The 20,864-nt window shown below is 62.3% G+C and overlaps 1 protein-coding gene across 3 annotated transcripts in view; it reads right to left on the bottom strand.

Annotated features, from left to right (window-relative positions):
• The window catches only part of IGSF9B (immunoglobulin superfamily member 9B), a 45,983-nt gene that overhangs the window by 17,819 nt on the left and 7,300 nt on the right, over nt 1-20,864 (bottom strand). The window contains exons 2-15 of one of the 3 annotated variants that reach the window (XM_082475856.1): nt 18,887-19,084; nt 17,278-17,424; nt 12,383-12,534; nt 12,016-12,133; nt 10,823-10,964; nt 10,410-10,555; nt 6,831-6,973; nt 6,414-6,554; nt 6,215-6,331; nt 5,824-5,974; nt 4,918-5,041; nt 2,698-2,873; nt 1,387-1,613; nt 560-644 (exon numbers count right to left, since the gene is read on the bottom strand). In XM_082475856.1, the coding sequence (XP_082331982.1) occupies nt 560-644; nt 1,387-1,613; nt 2,698-2,873; nt 4,918-5,041; nt 5,824-5,974; nt 6,215-6,331; nt 6,414-6,554; nt 6,831-6,973; nt 10,410-10,555; nt 10,823-10,964; nt 12,016-12,133; nt 12,383-12,534; nt 17,278-17,424; nt 18,887-19,084 (2,067 nt within the window). Of the gene's footprint in view, nt 1-559; nt 645-1,386; nt 1,614-2,697; nt 2,874-4,917; nt 5,042-5,823; nt 5,975-6,214; nt 6,332-6,413; nt 6,558-6,830; nt 6,974-10,409; nt 10,556-10,822; nt 10,965-12,015; nt 12,134-12,382; nt 12,535-17,277; nt 17,425-18,886; nt 19,085-20,864 lie in introns of all 3 variants that reach the window. The other 2 variants (XM_082475857.1, XM_082475858.1) reach the window with 2 other exon arrangements.

The raw sequence follows: 20,864 nt of genomic DNA, 5'->3' as shown, positions 1-20,864 counted from the left end.
AAAATCTCTTCCCAAACCAAGGGAACCACTTCTGGGGGAGAGACCTGCTACACGTGAGGGAGTGTAGCTGGAGAAAGATGAACAGAAATGGGACCACGGCCAAGAGAAAGAAAGATACATGGAGAAAATGCTGGGGAGTTGGCTTTATTTAGCCTGAAAATATCTACGGAGAGGAAGGAATGGAGGAAAACACCACCAAACAGCAATTTTCCAAATGAAACGCCCTAATCATGAAGCCGTCTTAACGAGAGGCGCCAGTTAAGTACTGCTGACCTGCTTCTGTCTCTTTGCTCCAATTCGCCCCCCGCCCCACAAGAGGATGACACTGGAAGAACAGAAATGTTATAGCAAAAGGGCTTAAGTCCTTTTTGACCATTCTAACAAGAACCTTAACTGGATTTCTTTCTGTGGTTACCTTATAGAAACGGTCATGAACGCAGCTCTTTAGACAGAGAAATCCTACCCACCTGGCAGGCTTCAGCTGGCGCTCTCCCTCTACTTCCAGCTCAGCCTCTTTCCACAAGAGCTGTTCCACAGACGCCGCCCCTCCCCCAAGTACCTGTGCTGGAGACGCCGGCGATGTTGCTGGGCTCGCTGATCAGATCCTGCATGACAGCCAGGACCCGGAACTCGTACCACGTGTCCTACAGCCCCAGGGAGGACACCCCATCGTCAGCCAAGCGACCTGGACCTGCGACAGCCGCCCATCCTCCCCCCACCCCAGCTCTGTGACTCGGAGTATCTGCCGATTTCCATGGGATAAATAACTCCCACCGTGGCCGATTTCAAGCTACCAACGTGAGGTCATTGAAAGCAGAGTTGGGCAGAGATGCCACGCGGGCTCTCAGGAGCCGATCCCAGCTCCAGAGTATGCAGGGAAGGGAGACGGGAAGATGGGTGAGACAGTGGGCATCTGAGAAATAAGCTGCTGCCTCTCCAACTAGAGAGACATCCCGGTTTAAGGGGAGTCAGCTGGAAAAAAGTACCGCCTTCTCCTCCAGGGGCTCGGAATTGTTAAAGGAGGGGCCCTACTCTGGGCAAGAGGAAGACAACCCTTCTGGGAAGCCTCTGCCCACATCAGACCCCAGCAGGGAGCTGGGTCCCCAGCCCACCCTGGCTCGTGTCAGCACCTGGAGACCCCTCAAGCGGGAACAGCACTCCCCGCGGCCACAGCGCAGGCCCTGAACCTGCGGACCTCAGCTGCAGCGATCTGAGGAGGATCCCAAACCCTGGCCGGAGACCCGGGAGCACAGGAGTGCAGGCGTGGGACGGCACGCAGCCGGCCCACACACACCCGAGCTGGTCACTCAAAGCTTCCGGCGATTCTAGGAAGAGTCACGTCACTTCCGGAATTGAGAAAAGCAGGGAAAACGCTAGGCACCTCACCTGGGACAGGTCCCTGGCAAAGAAGTCCCCGTCAGTGCCGGGTATGGCGTCATCCAGCGTCTCCCAGCGCTCTCCGACGCGGAACTCCAGGATGTAGCGGTCGATGGGGAAGCTGTGGTTGGCAGGTGGGAGCCAGGACAGGAGCACACCCTGCTGGGTCCGGTTGGCTGTGAGGCACCTCGGTGGGGTAACCAGCACCAGGGGTTCTGGAGTTGTGACAGGGAATGCTGCGGGGGAGGGAGAGGTGATGGCGGGGGTGCCGAGGCCGCTGCAACCCCTCTACCCACACGTCCCTGTGGGGGCAGTGACCCCAGGGCGATGAGGGCCACGTCCCCAGGGTGCAGGCATCAATTCAGGACACGTGTCCCATGAAGAGCCCTCCTGACCCAAGGGAAGGGGGCAGGGCAGGTGGGCCCGAGCCTCCTGACTCCATTTCCAGAGCAATTCTAACGACACACACAAGGGCATCAGATTCCGTGAAAGGAAAAGAGTCAGGAACTTCATGGAAGAAGGAAATGTAATTATTTTTTGAATAAGACAGTATCTTTGAAAAGATACTACAGGGACTTCCCTGGCGGTCCAGTGGTTAAGACTTCACCTTCCAATCCCTGGAAGGTGTGGGTTCGATCCCTGGTCAGTTTCAACAAAGACTTTAAAAATGGTCCACATCAAATATATCTTAAAAAAGAGGAAAAGATACTACAAAACGTATCTTTCATTCTCTTCCAAGGAAGGAGGAACATCTTCCCTCAGCACTGCTGACTCCATCAGTTCCCCTCTGGCCCAGGTGGAAAAACAGGCCCCAGGGCGCGGGTCTCCGGGGCGGGGTGAGCCAGGCAAGAAAGAATGCGGGGCAAGGTCAGCAGCCGACCTCTCTGGCCGCAGACAGGGGCCAAATGCAACAGCAGGCGGGCGGGGTGAGCCGCTGGGTCAGGAAGGAAGAGGCAGCCCTACGCCTGCCACCAGATGAGGCCGGGGGCCAGAGGAAGGGCGCAGCGGGAGTACAGGAGGAGGAGGAAGGACCCCCAACCCCCCGGGAGGCCACAGAAAGAGGCAAACATGGGGCCAACAAGGAATGATGGAACTGAAGCTCTTCCATCCATCTGAGGACACGTCAGGGCAGCCCACAGCGCTCAGACGGGGCACGAGGGCACCCTGGCCCGGACAAAGCACGCGGCACGGTAGGACAGACCCTTACTGGGAGGTCAGTGTTGGTCGTATGAGGCACTTAGCAAGGCGCCCGCGTACAGCGGGCAGGAAATGTCTGCTCTCCATCCCAGCTCCTCCAGGAGCAGCCCGGCCCGGCCTCACCTAAAGTGTTCACAGTGACCAGTTCACTGAAGGCGCTGGTGCCCAGCTTGTTCTGGGCCAGGACGCTGAACTGGTATGCTGTCTCGGGCTCCAGGGCATCCACCAGCAGCCAGCTGGGTCCCGGAGGCACAGGCAGGGACAGCCAGTCGTGGGGCCCAAACTGTGCCCGCTTCAACCTGCCCGAGAGAGAGAGGATCGGGGACAAGGGCGCGGGGTGGGTTACACTGGAGACTCGAGAGAGCACACAGGTGCTGGAGTTGGGGGCGCTGCCCCAGCCTCCCCAGGTTAGAGGTCAGGAACAGGTCACGACCCCCAGCTGTGGCTGTGCCGGTCCCCGTGAAGCCAGGTCCCCAGCCACCACTGGTGCCTGTTCTCTGAAAAGGGACCCTTGGCGTTACTGATGCTCGAGATACTGGTCAAATTACCAACTGCATTCCGGGAGAATCTCACCCTGGTCAGAGTCCTAAGAGTGGCACAGCCCTGGGAGCGAGGACACTGGGACAAGGCAGGTGGCAAAGTGGGAAGGTGGGGGAAGCAGGACCAGGGGGAGGCCGGGTGCCCTTGGCCACCCAGCCTCCCGGGGACAGCCGAAGTGGGACCTGCGCGACCCCGAGGGCTCAATCTGTCCAAGCGGGCTGGAGTCACTGAGGAGGAGCTGGGCACAGGACAAAAATGACCAGCGCTTCCCCACGATGGGGACCAGGACCCCTAAGGCTTTCTGGGTTGGAAGTCACCAAGGAAGGCCGCGCTGTGGCTACAGAACACTGGAACCAGGGGTGAGGGTCGACCCTTGCTCTGCGGCCCACCTGACTCCCTGCCAGCCATGAAGCCAGCGCCCAGGCGCAGTGCCCGGCGCCACCACGGGGAGGACACATCGTCCTGTGGGACTGGCCACGCAATCCCTCAGCAGCCCGAAGACCCCCGTGGAGGCCAGGCCCCTGCAGGCTAAGGGCTCACGGCTCACAGCTCAAGCCTCTGCCCAGGGATCGGAGCAGAGGCAGCCGAAAGCCCAGCAAAGAGAAACCAGCGTGGGAAGGAGGCCTCCCCAGCCCCGTGACCGCCCTTCCCCCGCCCAGCACCACAGCAGGCAGCAGAGTGACAAAGCGAAGCAGAGCTGCAGGCAGCGAGGGAACCAGTCCATGCCCAGACCTTCAGCTCGGGCCTCCCCAAAGGCGGCCACACGCCCTGCCCTGGCCACGCAGCCGCCTGGCAGCGTCCCGCCTGCCCTGGGGAACAGGTGGGGATGGGAGCGGGCTCCATTTCAACTCCGAGCCCCCCAAGCTCACCACCTAGGTCCAGTTGGCATCCATAACTCAGAACGCCTCGGTAAGCAGAGTCTGGGAAGCAGGCCAGGTCCCTCTTAACCTCCCTGCTGCTGAGCAGCATACAGAGGGCTCTCCCTGAATCTCCAGGCGCCCCCGGCTATGCTTCCTCCTCCCCCCAGACCTGGTGAGCCTGGCCGGGGCTACACACCCAGAAGAGACAGGGCTGGGAGGGAGAAGGTGAGGGCTCACCCGCCCCACTCGAGGATGTCACCCATGATGCAGGTGGCCGGTGCTCGGCTCAGGATAGGGATGTGGGGAGAGAAAATCCTGAGGCGACGGGTGGACCTCAGCCGAGGCGCCTCTTCCCAGCTTTTCTACACCTCCTGTCCTCAGCCTGATTCATGCATTATTAAGATGTCTGTCTACCCCGAGGTTTGGAAAAGATCTCAAATCTCTGCACTTCGCTAAGTGCACGTATAACCAGGTACAAAGACGACAGACACACAGTCCTAGAGAGAAAATGCACGTGTGCACAAAAGGCCAGGAAGGTGAGCGCCACTTCACACTGGTTTCTGGAACCACTGGTGCAGGGCCAGAATAAAAGTTAGATCTGTGCTTGTGGCTGGCTGTCTTACGATGCCCTTGAACATCAGGAGTCTCTTCCGGGCTCCAGAGAACAGAGGAAGCTGGAGGAGCGAGCCAAGGACAGGGAGGGGCCGCGAGGTCAGCTGGGGACGCACAGCACAGGGTGATGGACCATCCAGGCCCCAGCCCCGTCGTCATCCCAGACACCCCACCCCCCCTGGAGCCTGGTCACCGGGCAACACACCCCACCATCCGGAGGGAGGTAGGGCAGGTGGAGAGCCACACCCTTCTCATAACCTGCCCCCTGACCCCAGGGACTGACGGTGGTGGGGGGGATAAGCAGAGAGCAAGGCGTGCGGGGGTGACTCACAGAGGTCCGTACCAAACAGAGAATGTCTGCTCAAATCCTCCATCGTAGCCTGGCTCCCAGGACACGTTGGCAGTTGTCATGGAGACCTGGACCCGGACACTGCCCGGGGCATGGGGGCTGGTGCCTGCAGGCCAAGGGGACACCTCAGGCGGGAGGAACTGAGCCCGCGGAGCCGGGCTGTGACCTCGTGCACCTGGCAAAAGCGGTGCCCCGGGGGAGAGACGGGGACAAGGACGCTCTGAGGAGCTGCACCCAGCCCTGCTGGGTCATGGGGCTGCAGGAGGAAAACCGTCCCGCAGGCAGGCTTGTCCTTCCAGCAGGAGATGCGTGAGCATAGGAATAAGGGCCGGAGGGAAACCAGCCCCTGGTCATCTGCCCCGACCAGGCCTGCGCTCGTCTGGAGAGCATGGAAGCGCTGCCGACGGCCACAGGCAAAGCCCAAAGGCCCCCATCCCACACAGCTCTCTGGCCTGAGACCCAAACACCAACGTGAGAGCCGCCCACCAGCCCAGCACAGCAGTCAACAGCTCCGGCAGGAGCTTGAGTCCTGGGCCCACCACTCAGTGCAGTGACGCCAGGCAGGGCGTCCCACCCAGACCAGCCTCGGTCTCAATGAGCGAGCGTGGGGGGAACCCCAGCTCCCACCTCACACACGTGTGTGGTGAGGCGCCACTAGGTGCTGAGCCTAAAGCTGGGGGTAAATGCTCAAAAAGCACGGGCTGTTGTACGACTGTGGCTGTCTATCCCCGGAGGGGCACGAGGTCCTGGGGACGAGGTCTCAGGCAGAGAAAGTGGGCACACGTGCCCAGAGCCCCAGGTAAGGGGACACCTGTGCCAGGCCCAGCCCGGACCTGGGAGCAGACAGCCCCGCACCCAGAGCCCGGCCCGCCTTCCCGCACCCCATACCGATGACAGTCAGGTGGGTGCTGGCAGTGATGCTGGTGACCACATTGGTGGCGACGCACTCCCACTCCCCGTGGTCCTCCTTGCTCAGGGCGCGGAACTGCAGGCTCCCGCTGGGCAGGGCATTGTGCTTGCTTCTGCTGGGCTTCCCTACCTTGGCCAAACATGGGGGCCGGGGAGGAGGGAGGGAGGAGGGGCAGGGAAGAAGAGAAGCCACCAACACTCAGGGATCCAGGAAGGACAGGGGCGGCACCGGGGCCCAGCCCGCAGCCCTCCCTGCCCCTCCCCGCACCAGGAGTCACTGTCGCTACTCGGCCCCCGCCCCGTCGGAACAGCGCTGTTCCCAGGCCGCGCCCCTACCGCGCTCCCCGGGAGCCCCGGAGCCCAGAGGTACCTTCCTCCACGTGATGACGGGGAAGGGGTCCCCAGCGGCGGCGCAGGGGATGAGCAGCTCCCGGCCGGCCTCTTGCCTGTACTCCCAGCCTGGTAGCACCGTAAAGTACGGGGGATCCTAGGAGAGCAGGCGAGGCCGTGACGTCGGGCGTTTCAGGCGCCCGCCGCCCGCATGGAGCCGCCCGCAGCCCCGGCCCCACCTTCAGGACGAGCCTCGCGGGGGAAGACTGGCCCATGGTCCCCAGGGTGTTGTAAGGCACGCAGGTGTAAGTGCCAATGGCCTCCTCTGTGGCCTCCTCGATTCGGATGGAGCCGTCCTCCAGCAGCGTCCAGCCCAGGTTCTGCTGGGGCACAGACAGCGTGGGGGAGCTGGGGTCAGGGGCCGGTGCTCGGCCCAGGCCCCGCAGCCGGACCTGAGCTGCTCCTCCGTGTGCAGGCTGGGTGCGGCGTCTCGCGGAGCGAGAGCGGCCAGGCCCTGCCAGACTCGGCCCCCGGGAAACAGCTTTGCTCTCCCAAAATCCTGGGGGGAGGGGAGGGGCCCCGGCGGGAACCACATCCCCAGAGGCGGCACCTCAGGGCCGGGGGCCTCCCGCGACCAGCACACGGCCCTCCGGCACCTTCTCAACCTGCAGGGGGCGGCCGTCCTTGTTCCACTTGACCACGGTGGCCGGTGGCTCTGCGTCCACGGGGCAGCGGATGTAGCCGTGAATTCCCACAGGCACGTAGATCACGGGGGGCATGTTGAGGACGCGGGCTGGGTCTGCAGGGCCGGGGGTGTGGGGAGGGAAGCAGAGGTGAGAAGGCGGGGCGGGAGCCGAGCCACCCCGCAGCCCAGGGACCCCACTCGGCACAGTGCCAGGTGTTGGCCCAGCGGGGGCCACGAGATGGCAAAGCCCACCCCCCGGGCGGCCCGCCCAGAGGCCACAGCAACCGTCCTGTCTGTCCAGCCCTGCATCCTTAAGAACACCCGCCTGAATGCACGGAGGCACCGCTGCTCCTGCCGCCTGCAGCTCCCCGCAAACAGCTCCGCCCAGAGACTCAGCAGCCGGCAGGGACCCAGTGTCCGCCTCCCCAGCCCCTAGACTCCCAACCTCAAAGCCAGCATCCGGCCTCTCGTAAGACTCTTTCAGCATCCGGGACACATAAGACAGCAGCACCCCTCCCGAGTCTCTGCGGGACCCCAAGCCCTTCCTCGCCCCACATCCTCTGCGGACAGCGGCCAGGGGCGGAACCACAAGGCCGCGTTTCTGCTCTGCCTCGGTTTCCCATCTGTGCAGGCAGGCTGCAGAGTCAGCCACGGAGCCGCTGGAACCTTCTCGGGAGAGCAGGGGCAGCAGCCCTGTGACGTGGGTGAGTCACCCCCTCCGAGGCTCCCCGGGTTCCCCCCAGGACTCCCCGGGAGGCGGCGGGGATGAATGGGCGGCTCTGGTAGCGTCTGGAGCCCTTCGGAGAAGAGCATTACATAAATACCAGGCCGAAGTATATATTTAGACATAGCTTCCTACTTTTGTATGGTAGGTGTTTTTTTTTTTTCTCCTCCAAGGTTTTCAAAGGGTTTATGAATGGGAAATACTCTGAACACTGCTTTTTAGCAGAAACAAAGATCCTTGTCTCACCCACCTGAAAATCTCGCCCCCCGGGTTCTCTTTGAAGGCAGGAAAGAGGTAAAAAACGACAAGTGGGAGTGGGTGATGGTGCCAGAGGGAGACAGGGAAACGCTTCCCTCAGCAGACACGGCCCCAGCCTGGAGGATGGGAGCCTCGGTCCTGCTGGATCTTGTCCTTCGGAGACCACCCCTGCTGGCCCTCTCCCTCCGCCACTGCCCCCTCCGTGCCCGGGTGACACAGGCAGAGGGCTTCTGCTCCGCAAGGAGCCTGCCCTGCCCTTGGCACCTTCACAGCCTGGGCACACAGTAGGTAACTTATGAAAGCTTTTTCTCTTCTGGGTGGGACAGGCCTGGGGCTCTGGGTCACACAGCTTTCCTTGGGCCTCACAGCTTTCCTTGGGCCACACAGCTTTCCTTGGGCCTCACAGCTTTCCTTGGGCCTCACAGCTTTCCTTGGGCCACACAGCTTTCCTTGGGCCTCACAGCTTTCCTTGGGCCACACAGCTTTCCTTGGGCCTCACAGCTTTCCTTGGGTCACACAGCTTTCCTTGGGCCTCACAGCTTTCCTTGGGCCACACAGCTTTCCTTGGGCCACACAGCTTTCCTTGGGCCTCACAGCTTTCCTTGGGCCTCACAGCTTTCCTTGGGCCACACAGCTTTCCTTGGGCCTCACAGCTTTCCTTGGGCCTCACAGCTTTCCTTGGGCCTCACAGCTTTCCTTGGGCCTCACAGCTTTCCTTGGGCCTCACAGCTTTCCTTGGGCCACACAGCTTTCCTTGGGCCTCACAGCTTTCCTTGGGCCTCACAGCTTTCCTTGGGCCACACAGCTTTCCTTGGGCCTCACAGCTTTCCTTGGGCCACACAGCTTTCCTTGGGCCTCACAGCTTTCCTTGGGCCACACAGCTTTCCTTGGGCCTCACAGCTTTCCTTGGGCCACACAGCTTTCCTTGGGCCACACAGCTTTCCTTGGGCCACACAGCTTTCCTTGGGCCACACAGCTTTCCTTGGGCCTCACAGCTTTCCTTGGGCCTCACAGCTTTCCTTGGGCCTCACAGCTTTCCTTGGGCCACACAGCTTTCCTTGGGCCTCACAGCTTTCCTTGGGCCTCACAGCTTTCCTTGGGCCTCACAGCTTTCCTTGGGCCTCACAGCTTTCCTTGGGCCACACAGCTTTCCTTGGGCCACACAGCTTTCCTTGGGCCTCACAGCTTTCCTTGGGCCACACAGCTTTCCTTGGGCCTCACAGCTTTCCTTGGGCCTCACAGCTTTCCTTGGGCCTCACAGCTTTCCTTGGGCCTCACAGCTTTCCTTGGGCCACACAGCTTTCCTTGGGCCACACAGCTTTCCTTGGGCCTCACAGCTTTCCTTGGGCCTCACAGCTTTCCTTGGGCCTCACAGCTTTCCTTGGGCCTCACAGCTTTCCTTGGGCCACACAGCTTTCCTTGGGCCTCACAGCTTTCCTTGGGCCTCACAGCTTTCCTTGGGCCTCACAGCTTTCCTTGGGCCACACAGCTTTCCTTGGGCCTCACAGCTTTCCTTGGGCCACACAGCTTTCCTTGGGCCTCACAGCTTTCCTTGGGCCACACAGCTTTCCTTGGGCCTCACAGCTTTCCTTGGGCCTCACAGCTCTTAAGAACTCGGGGCTCAAAAGACAGCAGCTGAGGGTTGTCCTCGGCCGTGGACAGCGGAGAGGAGGCCCCCGCCCCCACCAGCAGCGTCACTATGTGAGGGCGTGAGGTCGGGACTCAGGGGGCCCACCGCCAGGCCCACGATCTGCCCGCCTCCCGGGGTCCCCAGCTGTTCTGCTAATGTCCTCAACTCAGATGCCACCTCTGGGCCACGCCTCTCCAGACGGTCACACTCTCGCCCGCCCCTCCGTGCTGTGGGAGGGAGTGGTTCTCGCACACGAGCCCTTGTGTGATGGCGCGCCTGTCACCTACCACGTCAAGGGGGGGCCTTTGTTGTCAAAGTGACGGAGCCATCCTCCAATCAGGAGCAAGAGATGAGCCCCCGGCACTCATCCTCTCCCCCACTCGAGACCAGCGAGCTGAGTGATGCCGCACAGAAGCCCTCGGTCGCTCCGGCCCAAGAGCAGCCCCTTCCCCCGGGGTCTCGGGCAGCCCTGGGAGGCGCGGCAGGGAAGCCGCCAGGGGCCCGGTGCTGGGGAAGCGGATTCGTCACCCCAGAGAGGATCTGTCCCCCTTGCCCACCCAGCAGGGGAGCAGAGAGCGGCAGGAGAGCTGCCCCACTGGGTGTGAGCTACATGCCCTCAGATACTGAGGAAAAAACACCTCGTTCAACGTGCGGACAGAGGAGCTGGCCAGCACCGGCACGAGGACGGTGTCCAGAAGGCCCGCCTGTCCCTGAGCCCAACCGGGGCGAGGCTGACCGAACGGATTAGCGGACACGGGCGGCCGTGCGGCCCGGAGAAGAGCCTGGCGGGGGCTCGATTCACCTCCGCTGACCAGCCCGGGTCAGGCCTCCTCCCGCGCTGTCCCGTCCCCGCCTCGGCCCCTCCTCCGCCCACGCTGCCTCCACACAGCCCTCCAGCCCCCCGTGTGGCCAGCGTGGCCTGCGCCTGCCCCACTCACACTGCACGGTCAGGTACGCCGAGGCCGAGGGCGAGCGTCCCAGGCTGTTGCTGGGGACGCAGGTGTACTTCCCCGCGTCCTCAGGCTTCACCCGGAAGATGATCAGGGTCCCATCGATCAGGATCCGCACCCTCAGCTTCAGGTCGCTGCAGGGACACAGAACGCGGGACACGATGGCGGGGGGGCGGGGGCAGGCGTCTTCCCTTCCACGCTGGACAACGTGCCAGCGAGTCCTCCGCACAGCCGAGGAGGGGGACAGGCGCCCTCTGCACACACACTGGCCTCAGCATGACGGACACACGGACCGGACGCCCCCAACCCCCGCCAGCTCCCAGAGCCCAAGGGCAGCCCCTGCTCAGAAGCTTCACCCCGGGGGGGCCTGGCTGGGCCCCAGGGGAAGGGCGGGCACTCACTTCTGGAAGTAGACATTCTCGTCCTGCCAGTACCAGGTGTAGGTAAGGTTGCCGGGATAGGCCTCTGCCCGGCAGGTGAGCAGAGCATCCTGGGATATGTTGACAGTGATGTTCTCAGGAGGGGAGACGATGAAGGGAGGCCCTGGGGGGACAGGAACAAGCATGACCTCTCCTGGCGGGGGGGTGGGGGGGGACCACAGCGCTGGGCTCCCAGGAGGCTCCGACCCTCAGGAAGGGGCACCCCAAGCCGGGTGGGGACAGCGGGGAAGGCACTGGTCCAGGAGCTGGCAGCACAGCCAAGCGGTTGTCATGGAGACCCATCCAGCTGCTGCCTGTGCTCAGGTTCTTCCTCTCCCTGCAGGTCCCAGGGATGCAAGGGGTCCGGAGGTGTGGCCGTGTGCTCCCAGCCCGCTGTAGACGCCCGCCCCACGCACACCCCCTCTGTAAACCCGGCTTCCGAGCAGCCAGCCCACACACACACACACACACACGCACACTCACATACACACACGCACACGGCCCTCCCTGCCCCTCCTTCTCTGCAGCGGAGCCCAGGGCAGCACACGTGCAGGAAGGAGAAAGGAACCGCCTTGCCACTGGGAGAGTAAGAGGCTGCGGGCTGACCAGATAGGGGTGGCGAGGCGGGTCAGGGAAGGGGAGGAGAGGGGTGGCGCTCCAGCAGCCCCGGCGGTGCTGGTCTTCCAGACAGGCCCTAGTCGCGGAAGCAGCGCGCAGCCCCCACCCCTAGAGCAGGACGGAGGCCGCCCCCTCGGGGGGCTTCGGGGCCCCAGGCAAGGCAGACTGGCATCTCAGGTGCTGACCCCACAGGCGCCAGCCCCACCAAATGCCCTCTGTGTTATTTAACCCTCTGGGGTTGGACGGAATTCCTATCTTTGTTTACTGATGCCATCATCAGAGGGTGGAGGCCTGAGAGAGGGCTCCTGCCCCGGGGAAGGAGGAGGCCCAGCAGGACGCCCTCCAGACATTCAGAGAAAGCAGAAACCCACTCGGCATGGCGCCTCCTGCCACCTCACGGGAGGGCCGCCGCAGGCCACCAAGGAGCCCCACGATAGTGGGAGGAGCTCCCACCACCCCCAGCTGAGCCAGCCACGCCCTGGGAAGGACCCCCCAAGCTCAGTGGGGCCGGAACTCCCTGCCAGAGGCCCTGGGCGTAGAGGCCAGGTCGCTCTCACCTTGGACGAGCAGGTGGGTGGTGTGGATGGCCTCCCCCTGGATGCTGTACGCGCGACAGGTGTAGGCACCTCTGTCCTCCCGACTGACCGATGTCACCGTCAGGCTGCCGTCACTCACCTGGGGCCGAGGAGAGTCAGGCTCAGCTGCCAGCCCTGGGCCCGCCAACTCCATCCCAGGTGGAAGTGGCCTGGGGCCCATGCACCTGGGGACACAGAAGCAGGCTTCTCCCTCCGAGCACACGGGTGCCAGCCGCTCCGCCTGCCGCCTCCAGCCCCACCTGCACCTCCGCAAGCGTGACCAGGCACGGGGCCGGAGGTGCAGGGCAAGGAGGAGAGGGTGCGGCGGCCGCGGCAGAGCCGCACTCACCTGGTACTTGCCGCTGGCGCCTAGCAGCGTCCCCTCCTTCAGCCAGGTGACAATGGGCTTAGGGTTCCCAAAAGCTGTGCAGGTCATGGTGACACTGCCGCCCTCCTTGGCCTCGATGTACTGGGGGGGTGTTTCTGTAAAGGTGGGAGGAGCTGCAAGAGACCCAAGGCGCGGGGTGGAGTCAGCCAGCGGCCCTGCACACAGCAAGGGCCCTGCGCTGGGCCACCCCACGAGGCCGGCGCCCTCCAGGAGGTGGGAGGTGACACAGGTGACAGGCCCTGCCTTGTTGGGGGGGACCTGGAACTCAGAGGCAGTGTGGCTGGATCCCAAGTCTAAACTTTCGCCATTGCATACACCCAATTCCCAATAAAGGACTGTTTGTCCAGCACCCACTGGGAGGCCCCCCATGCTGAGCACCAGGGATGCGGCAATAGACGAGGCCCCTGTCACCCCACAGTCATCCAGACACCCCTCCTTCTGCAACCCCGGCCCAGCCAGGCCCACGATTCTGGGACACTTGCCATCTGAGCCCTGTCAGGCCTAGCGTGGATCACAAGCAGGTGACAAAGAATCGCCCAGGCTCTGCAGCGACAATCCCCCGCCTTCCCCACAGCTGCCTTGGGGACCAGGCCGACAGCCCAGTCTACGGGCTACTCCCTTCCGAATTCTCGATGACCGTGCCAGGCTGTCCCCCAGCACCTGCCTCGGGGTTCTGACTAAAATCCCATCCGGTATGAATAACACACTCTGTCTCACCTGTCTGAGCTGCCTATAAAAGCCACCTGATCAACCCCAACTCCCTGGACGATCATTCGGGGTCTTCTGGAGTGGGGGGCAGCTGCTGACACCAGCCTAGGGTCCACAGCACCGGGCTCAAGGCTCCAAGTTCAAGTCCAGCTGCCACTCGCTCTGTAACCCTGGGCTCAGCCGCTCTGGGCTCTACCTAAACCCCACCCTCCAGACCAGTGGCAGGGATTAGCGAGGTGAAGTCCGTGAAAGGAGCTGGTAAAACGTAAACATGTGAAACGGTGGCCATTCTGTCATCACTGTCATTGCTGTCGGCCGCCCAGGGCTCCTGAGGCCCCGACGAGAAGCTGTGAGAGGGGTCTCCTCAGAGGCTGCCCTGCCCCAGGCCCAGCACACGCTGGGGGTCGCGGCCACCCACCACCTGCCACCAGCCTCACCTCCCGTCGCACACCCCTCAACTCTGCTCCGACACAACAGCCTTCCCGCCTTCCTACACGTGCCAAGGACTTCCATTCCTGGGGGCTCTGCGTCGGCCATGCCTGCTCCTGAGCTGTACCCACATCTCACCCTTTCGGTGCCTGCTCGCCTTTGCTAAAATGTCACCCCTGCCTCACCTGGTCAGCCGGTCTAGGAAGGCACCTGCTGCATTCCTGTCTCCTCAGACTGTTTAAAGCACTTACGACCAAGTCTCCTGAGAGCAGAGATTTACAAGAATCCCACTATGTGCCCAGCTTTTAGCGCAGTTCCTGGCATGCAGGAGAGTCTCAACAAACATTGGTTGAACGGACAGATGAATGCAATGGAAGAGCCGCACACATGCACGCACGCACGCACGCACGCACGCACACACACACACACACACACACAACAGGCCAACACAAACGCAAACATAAAACCGAAGACAAGACCACAGCGAGACGGCTTTCTTTGACATCTCCCCACCCCTCCGCTGAGCGTGGCCCCAAAGGGGGCACAGGAGTGAGGGCTGGGCAACCAGGAAGCAGGCTTCCTCACGCACGACACATCCTTGAGAAAGTCCATCCTCACCCAACGTCTAACACACCAAAAGTGACGGTAAAACTCATTCCAAGTCCTTGCAGAGGGAACCTGGCATCCGAACCCCAGGCCCCTCCTGGCCTGGCCGTGCGCTCACCCCAGCAGAGCCCTCTCGCCACGCCTGCCCTTGAACTCCAGCTCACACAGCTGTGGCCTCTGTTACCTCTGTGTCACACTTAAAGAAAAGATAATATGGTAAATTACATCCTGAAGTGACAAATTAATTACTAATTACATAATTACTTTACTATTTAGGTGCTAATCAGGAAAGCACTTTGAACAATTTCGAGTTTTCCGGAAAATAATGGTTTGACTCCCGATTATTTACTGGATTATGTGTGAGCTTACCAGCTGCATTTCTAGGCTTAATTCTTTTTTACAAATGCCCTATAATTAATCGTGCACGTTAGAAATAGGCTGGTCTCTCCTCCAAGCAATTCATCGACCTAAAGCAAGGTTTGACTCTGGCTTTCCAGGTATTTTATATGCAATAAAGAAATAATTGGGTTTGTTTCCTCCCAACTGGTCTTCAAGAAAACACAGAAGGAGAATAAGACAATCTGTGATTCTAATTTTTCATTTTCCAAAGGTGATCCCAGTCAGAAATGCCTGACATTAAATATTCTAGTTTGGAAGCAACGGAATGTTGGTGCTCCAAACTCTTTCCTTCGATAACGTAAGTATTTACGCGGGAAGGAACCTCAGAATACAGGAGGAAGAAAGGGTGAGATCGCTCACCTTGGGAGGTGCCTGTGGTGTCCACACTTTGAGAGGGAGGCCCCTGGTGAGGGAAAGCATCCGATGATGAGCCCCAGTGCTAAAGCCTGACCCTTCTGGAAGAACAACCTGCCAGGTTGCCTAAATGCGCCAGCTCTCCTTCCTCTGGGCCTCCAGGCATACTGTTCCTTCTGCCCTGGAACACTCTTCCCGCCTCCTGCCCCCGCACCTGGCAGACTCCTCCTCCCCGAAGGGTCTCTGCCCAAGGCTCATTGCCTCAGAGGAGCCCTTCATCCCTCACGCTCCCAAAGCCCATACTGCAATTCTCTCTGGACCTGACTGCCTCTTGACGTGTCCTTCAGAGCTGGGTCTGGGTCACACCCACTGCGTTTCCCCATAGCCTGCCAAGTGGATGTTCAGAAGTGTGTGTTGAATGGGTGGTCGTGGGTGTATTCCCAAGGGCTCTCCGACCACCACAGGCCACCTCTCCCAGCCTGAGGCGCCTCCTGTGCGACCCGACTTCATCTTTTTCTCCCTTAAGGAAGAAGATAACCAGCATCCTGCACACAATGACCCCGCGCAGCCAACCTTCCAGGCGCCGTGCCAGACATCTTCATCCACAGCGTTTCCCTTCATCTTCACAACAGCCCTACAAACAGGCTCTGTTCTTGGAAACACAAAAGGGAAGCTCAGAGAGGTGATATGGGTGCCAGGGATCAGACAGCTAATGCGGTGGATTCGTGAAATAAGCCGAGTCTCATCGGGTCGCGTTCCGTGCCGGTCCCTCCGAGCAACGAGGAATTCCCAGCCATGAACTCCCCCTGGGGCAGACGGAGCCCGAGCTCTAACAGGACACACGACTCCGGACGAAGCTCTGCGTCCCGGCTCGGAGCGTCTGCGCATGCCTGATTCTCCGCTCGCTGGACCGGATCCATTAGTGATGTGAGGGGAGGAGGTGGGGCTGCAGGAGGCGTCGGCCCGCCTCGGGAAAGGGCACAAGAAAGCAAGTAGCGTGGGGCTCTTGGCTCGGTGCTCGTCAGTGACGCTGTCAGCAGCAGGTTTACCTTCCTAATTATGTTTTGCTTGGGCTAATATTAAGCCGAGTTTTCATTCTGGGCACACACAACAGCTGGCATCGAAAAGGGATGACTCAAAAACTCGCGGGTGGTGGGGACAGCCCAACCAAGATTTATAATAAGCCTCCAATCGGTCTCTGGGGACTGCCCAGCAGGAGCCGCCTGCACCCAGAGGCTCAGGCAGCCTGGACCACTGACCCAGGGCCACCGTCCCTAAGTTTGCTTTCCAGAGACCAATGCTCTGGCTAAAATAATCTGTTCTTCCAGGGCCCTGGATGGGTTTTCAAGGCGGAAGGAGCATGGCCTGACCCGACCCCACAAGGCAGGGACCGTCGAGGCTCAGAGAGACTTGCAACCCAGGCAACCGCCCATTCCTCTCTCCCGACCGCGGCACCCAGGGTCACAGACATCACACCCAGAAAGACCCAAGCAGTGGGGGGCGCGTCCAAAGCACATGCACTGCTGACACCTCAATTACCAGCTCAGCGTCTGCAACACGCGGCGGCTGAACACGTCAGCTCATAAACTGAATCAAGAGTAACTGTACGTTCAGAAAAACAAATCAAAGCAAAAACCCTGCTCCCCTCCACCGTGGGGACCACTTCTCCTTCCACTTTCTCCCGGTTCCGGCGCTCCCTGGCTCCTCAGGAATGTCCCCTCCCAAGGGAGGGCTCCCAAGGGCACAGGGGACCCTCGGTCCAGGGAAACCCCGGCCCCCTGGGAAGCACGGCACAGCACGAGGCCCGTCACCCTTCACCTGGGCGGTAAGTACCCACGGGCATCAGAAGGTTACCCTCCGGACCGGGACCAGCAGGATCCCTGCCCGGCCCTGGGTTTGCTCGGCTGCTGCCAATCATCCAGCGTAGAGACTGGCGCCCAACGGTTACTGAGGCGAATGGACTAAAGGAAGGCTGTAACGGGGAGGTGCCCGGAGAGGGTCTTCCTGCGGCTGCGCCCGAGTCCGCCCCGCAGATCCTCAACCCTACCGGTTTCAGATGCCGGTTTCCACCTCCCTGCGCTGGGCTCTGACGACCCCGCCCGCGGCAAACGCCCTGGTGCCGGGAGCTGCCAGGCCTCTGCGCCCACGGCCCCCGGGGGCTCCAGGACGAGCCAGGGGCCTGGGGCCCCCAGCCCGGAGGCGCACACGCACGCACCACATATGCAAGCTCTCACGCAGGCACGCACGCACGCTCACACGCCTGCGCGCACACTCACGCAAGCACGCACCACGCACGTCTGCCCGCTCACTCGCACGCACGCACGCACCACGCACAGGCCCGCGCGCGCGCACGCACGCACCGTGGATGGTGAGGTGCACCCAGCTGCCGTTGTGGAAGGTGTCGTATTGCTGGTCCAGCAGGAGCACCTTGCACTCGTACCAGCCCTGGTCCTCGGCGCGCAGCTGCTCCAGCCGCAGGGACGCCTTGTCGTGGAGGCTCGCGCGGCCTGTGGAGAGGGGACAGAGCGGGTCAGGGCCTTGCAGAGCACCCTTGCGACCCCAGTCCGCCGCCCGCCGGGCAGGCCCAGAGCAGGGCGGCCCCGAGAGCCCCAGCCTCGCTGCCCGCCAGCTGCACCGAGGAAGCCTCAGTTCCCTGCAACTTCCCGTTCTCTTGGAGCCAAGGAAAGGCAGGAGGCATATGGAGCTGGCGGGAAGGGGGCCAGAGAGCCTAGAAGAAGAGGAGCGGGACCCCGCCCCAGCAGGTCCCCGTGGCTGCCACGCCCAGCACCCTGTCTGCCCAGCACCCCTACGGGGGGCGGAGAAGAGGCCGCTGGGGACAAGGTGCCGGCGTCCCCTCCTAGTCCTGTCGCGGAGGCCAGAGAGCAGAGCGCTCATCCAGCCAGAGCCCAGGTTCCGAGCTCGGCCGCAGGGCCTGTCGCCCGAGAATGAGGAGCGGCTGGCAGGCGAGCAACGCCCCGAGCCACCCTCCCTAACTCCGTCCCCTTCCCCAGAGCAGCCCTCGGGGTACCCCCTCCGCTCACTCTCCACTCGGGCCCACCCCTCGCCCCAGTGTCACGACCTCCTGTGCTTTCCTCCTTGTCTCCTCGGCAATGGCAATCTGCCTACAAACCAGACAGTCAAAACCAACCAGGGCCGGAGAGACATAGACAGAGGAGGAGAGAGAGAGACAGAGAGAAAAATAGAAGCTGAGAAAAATGCAATGCAGACCTCAGAAATCAGAGGTAAAGATAAAAGCTGTGTCCCACCAGTTTCCTCTCTTCCTTTAAACCCCAACACACGCGCATGCATACACACACTCAGAGATGCATGCACACACACACAAGCCCACGTGCAACCCTCGCACAGGCACACAGGCCCCTCACTCACACCGCCCCACGCCCTCCTCCTTGGCGGGCAGGCCCTGACAGTGACTCAGTGAGGCCACCGCTGGCAGGAGTAATTGCAGAGCAAGACAGCACTGGGGCCACAGGAGGAGGGAGGAGGGCGGCCGGAGGACGAGGCGGCGAGTGGAGCAGGCGCCCCGACACTTCCTCGCACTCAGGACTCAGGACGGGATGAGGCCCCAACTTCAAAGCCAGAGGGAGGGAGTGGGCAAAGCCAGACAGAGCAAACCCCGCGGCCGCCATGGCTCTGACGCAGCTGCTCCCGCCGAGCCGCCCTCCCGCCGGCCTCCTCTCCCACCCATCGGCTCCTGGCCTCCCTTCTCCTCCTCCGGCCTCGGCCCCTGCGGCCCAGCGGGGCTGTGAGGAGGCTCTGTGTCTGCCCCACCTCCGCGTCCCTCTCCTCACGCCACTTAACTAAAGCCTCCCAGAGTGCAAAGGATGATGGGAGGACAGAGACAGCGACGGGAAAACAGAGATACGAGGCCCGTCGGAAAAGACAAGAGGCCACGAGACACAGGCAGGAGGGACGGTGCGGGGGCCCCGGAGCCAGGCGGGAAGGCCTTACCTGCATACTCAGGGTCCACATGGGGCGGGTAGTAGCCAAACTTGATGAAGATGGGGATGGGCACCCCGAACTTGAACCACTCGACGACATAGGGCGGGGGCTGCCCCGTCACCGGGTGGACCACGTCGCATCGCAGGACCACGCTCTCGCCGGCCCTCGCGGTCACAAACTCGGGCTCCTCTCGCAGGCCGTGGGCACCTATCGGGACAGCCACACAGGGACACAGGAAAGGAGGTGAAAGGAGATCCTGCCCGGCCCCCACAGAGGCCACCCCTGCCCTGCCAACCCCACAGAGCGGAGCCCGACCGCGCCCTCCCCCATGACACCCCCGCCAGCTCTGAGGAGCGTGGCCACTGAGAAGGTGGAGGGACCTCGGCCCCTCTGCGGACACCGTGGCCCGGGCGCTGCAGCGGGTGAACAAGGGCCGTCTTCCTGCACCAGGATGCTTCCCACTGGAGCCCGGCAGGAGCTGCAGAGCCAGCTGTCCTCCCACGCCCCGCCCCCAGCTCAGCCTGATGTTCAGGGCACAAAGCAAGAGTGCTCCATGCAGGAGCGGGGAACCCTAACAGGCTGAGCAGAGGCTGCTCGTGGCATCACCAGAGGGAAAACCCCGGGGGCCGGAGCTGGCCTTTCTGCCCCTCCTCCCTCGGTCCGCTGCGCCTGCCGCAAAGGGGGGAGCGGGAGGGGCCTCCAGCCCGCCAGTTTCCACGCCCCAAGCCTATCAGGCTGCGAAGCCCCAGACATCACCATTAAGGCCGCAGGAGGCTAGGGACGCAGGAGGGGGGACCCTGGGGCCGCTAACCTCAGCCAGCTAAGGGGAACATGCCCGCCTCCGGCAGAGGACGAGGCGCACGGCTGGATAGGGCTCGGCCACCCTCCCGAAAGGGCCTGGAAGGGACGGGCGATGAGGCCAGCCCCACCCCCAGCCGCAGAGAGAAGCGGTTAACCCAGGCTCCGCCCCGAGGCCTGCACCCCCCACCTCCAGCCCAAAGGCACCTTGTCCAGCTCCCTTCCCAGTGAAAGAGGCCCCTCCCCCTGCCTTCCCTCCAGTTCCCACACTACCCTCCCACCCCGCCCCTCCCCGCAGTCCCGGCTGGGCCCCTCCAGGCAGCACCAGGGACAGCAGCCTCCGCGGAGGCTTCCAGCCGGGGACGCCCAGGAGAGCCGCGCCTGTCCTCCGCGTGCCTCTGGGCCTGATTCTGACCACACCTCCCTCCCCTGCGGGCTCCTGCCCCGCTCCTCTTGTCCGTCTATCCTTCGTGTCTCTGTGTCTTTCTGACCCTCTGGCTTTGGCTCCTCCTCCAACGGCCGTCTCGCTGTGTCCCTGTCACTCTCTCTCTAGCTCCCCGCTACATGGGTGATTCTGTCTACCTGCCAGTCTCTCCCCACCTCCTCGTTTGCATGTCTCTATCAGCGCGTGTGTGTGTTGGGGGAACGTGTGGGGTTCCGTTCGCCTGTGCCGGGGAAGGGGTTTTGCTTTTCCACTGCCCGGTCTCCGTGATGCGCTCTGCCTCCATCTCTCTGGGTCTGTGTCTCTGTCTGTCTCTCCTTTTCTCCCTCCCGCTCCAGCTCCCTCTCCTCCTGCAAATTGCGGAAGAAGGAGGAGGCAACCCTTCCAGAAGCTGATTGGCTACCGGTGACATCACTGTTTTCTAGAGAAAGAGCTAAGATCACAGAGTATTTTTGGAGCAGAGCAGAGTGTTGCCCTCACCTGCCTGAGGCCCCAGCCGGTTTCCCAACACTCCCAGCCCTGCTTTAGGCTAAGTTTGAATCCCAGCCCCTCAGGGAAAGCGCAGCAGGCACCCCCGCTACCCCAGGGGCACCAGGTGGGGACATAGCCCGCCTCGCAGCACCCGGGCACAAAGGCTGATCCTGGACCCTGCAGGGATGGGCAAGGAGCAGGCCGCCTGAGCGAGCAGGGAAAGCAGCGTGCGCACGCGTGTGTGCGTGTGTGTACGTGTGTGCATGCACGTGTGAG

Source organism: Balaenoptera physalus (assembly GCF_965194825.1).
Source record: "Balaenoptera physalus genome assembly, chromosome: 10".
Taxonomy (NCBI): Eukaryota; Metazoa; Chordata; class Mammalia; order Artiodactyla; family Balaenopteridae; genus Balaenoptera; species Balaenoptera physalus.
The sequence above is the reverse complement of the archived record's forward strand: the minus strand, read 5'-3'. Positions and strand labels throughout refer to the sequence as shown.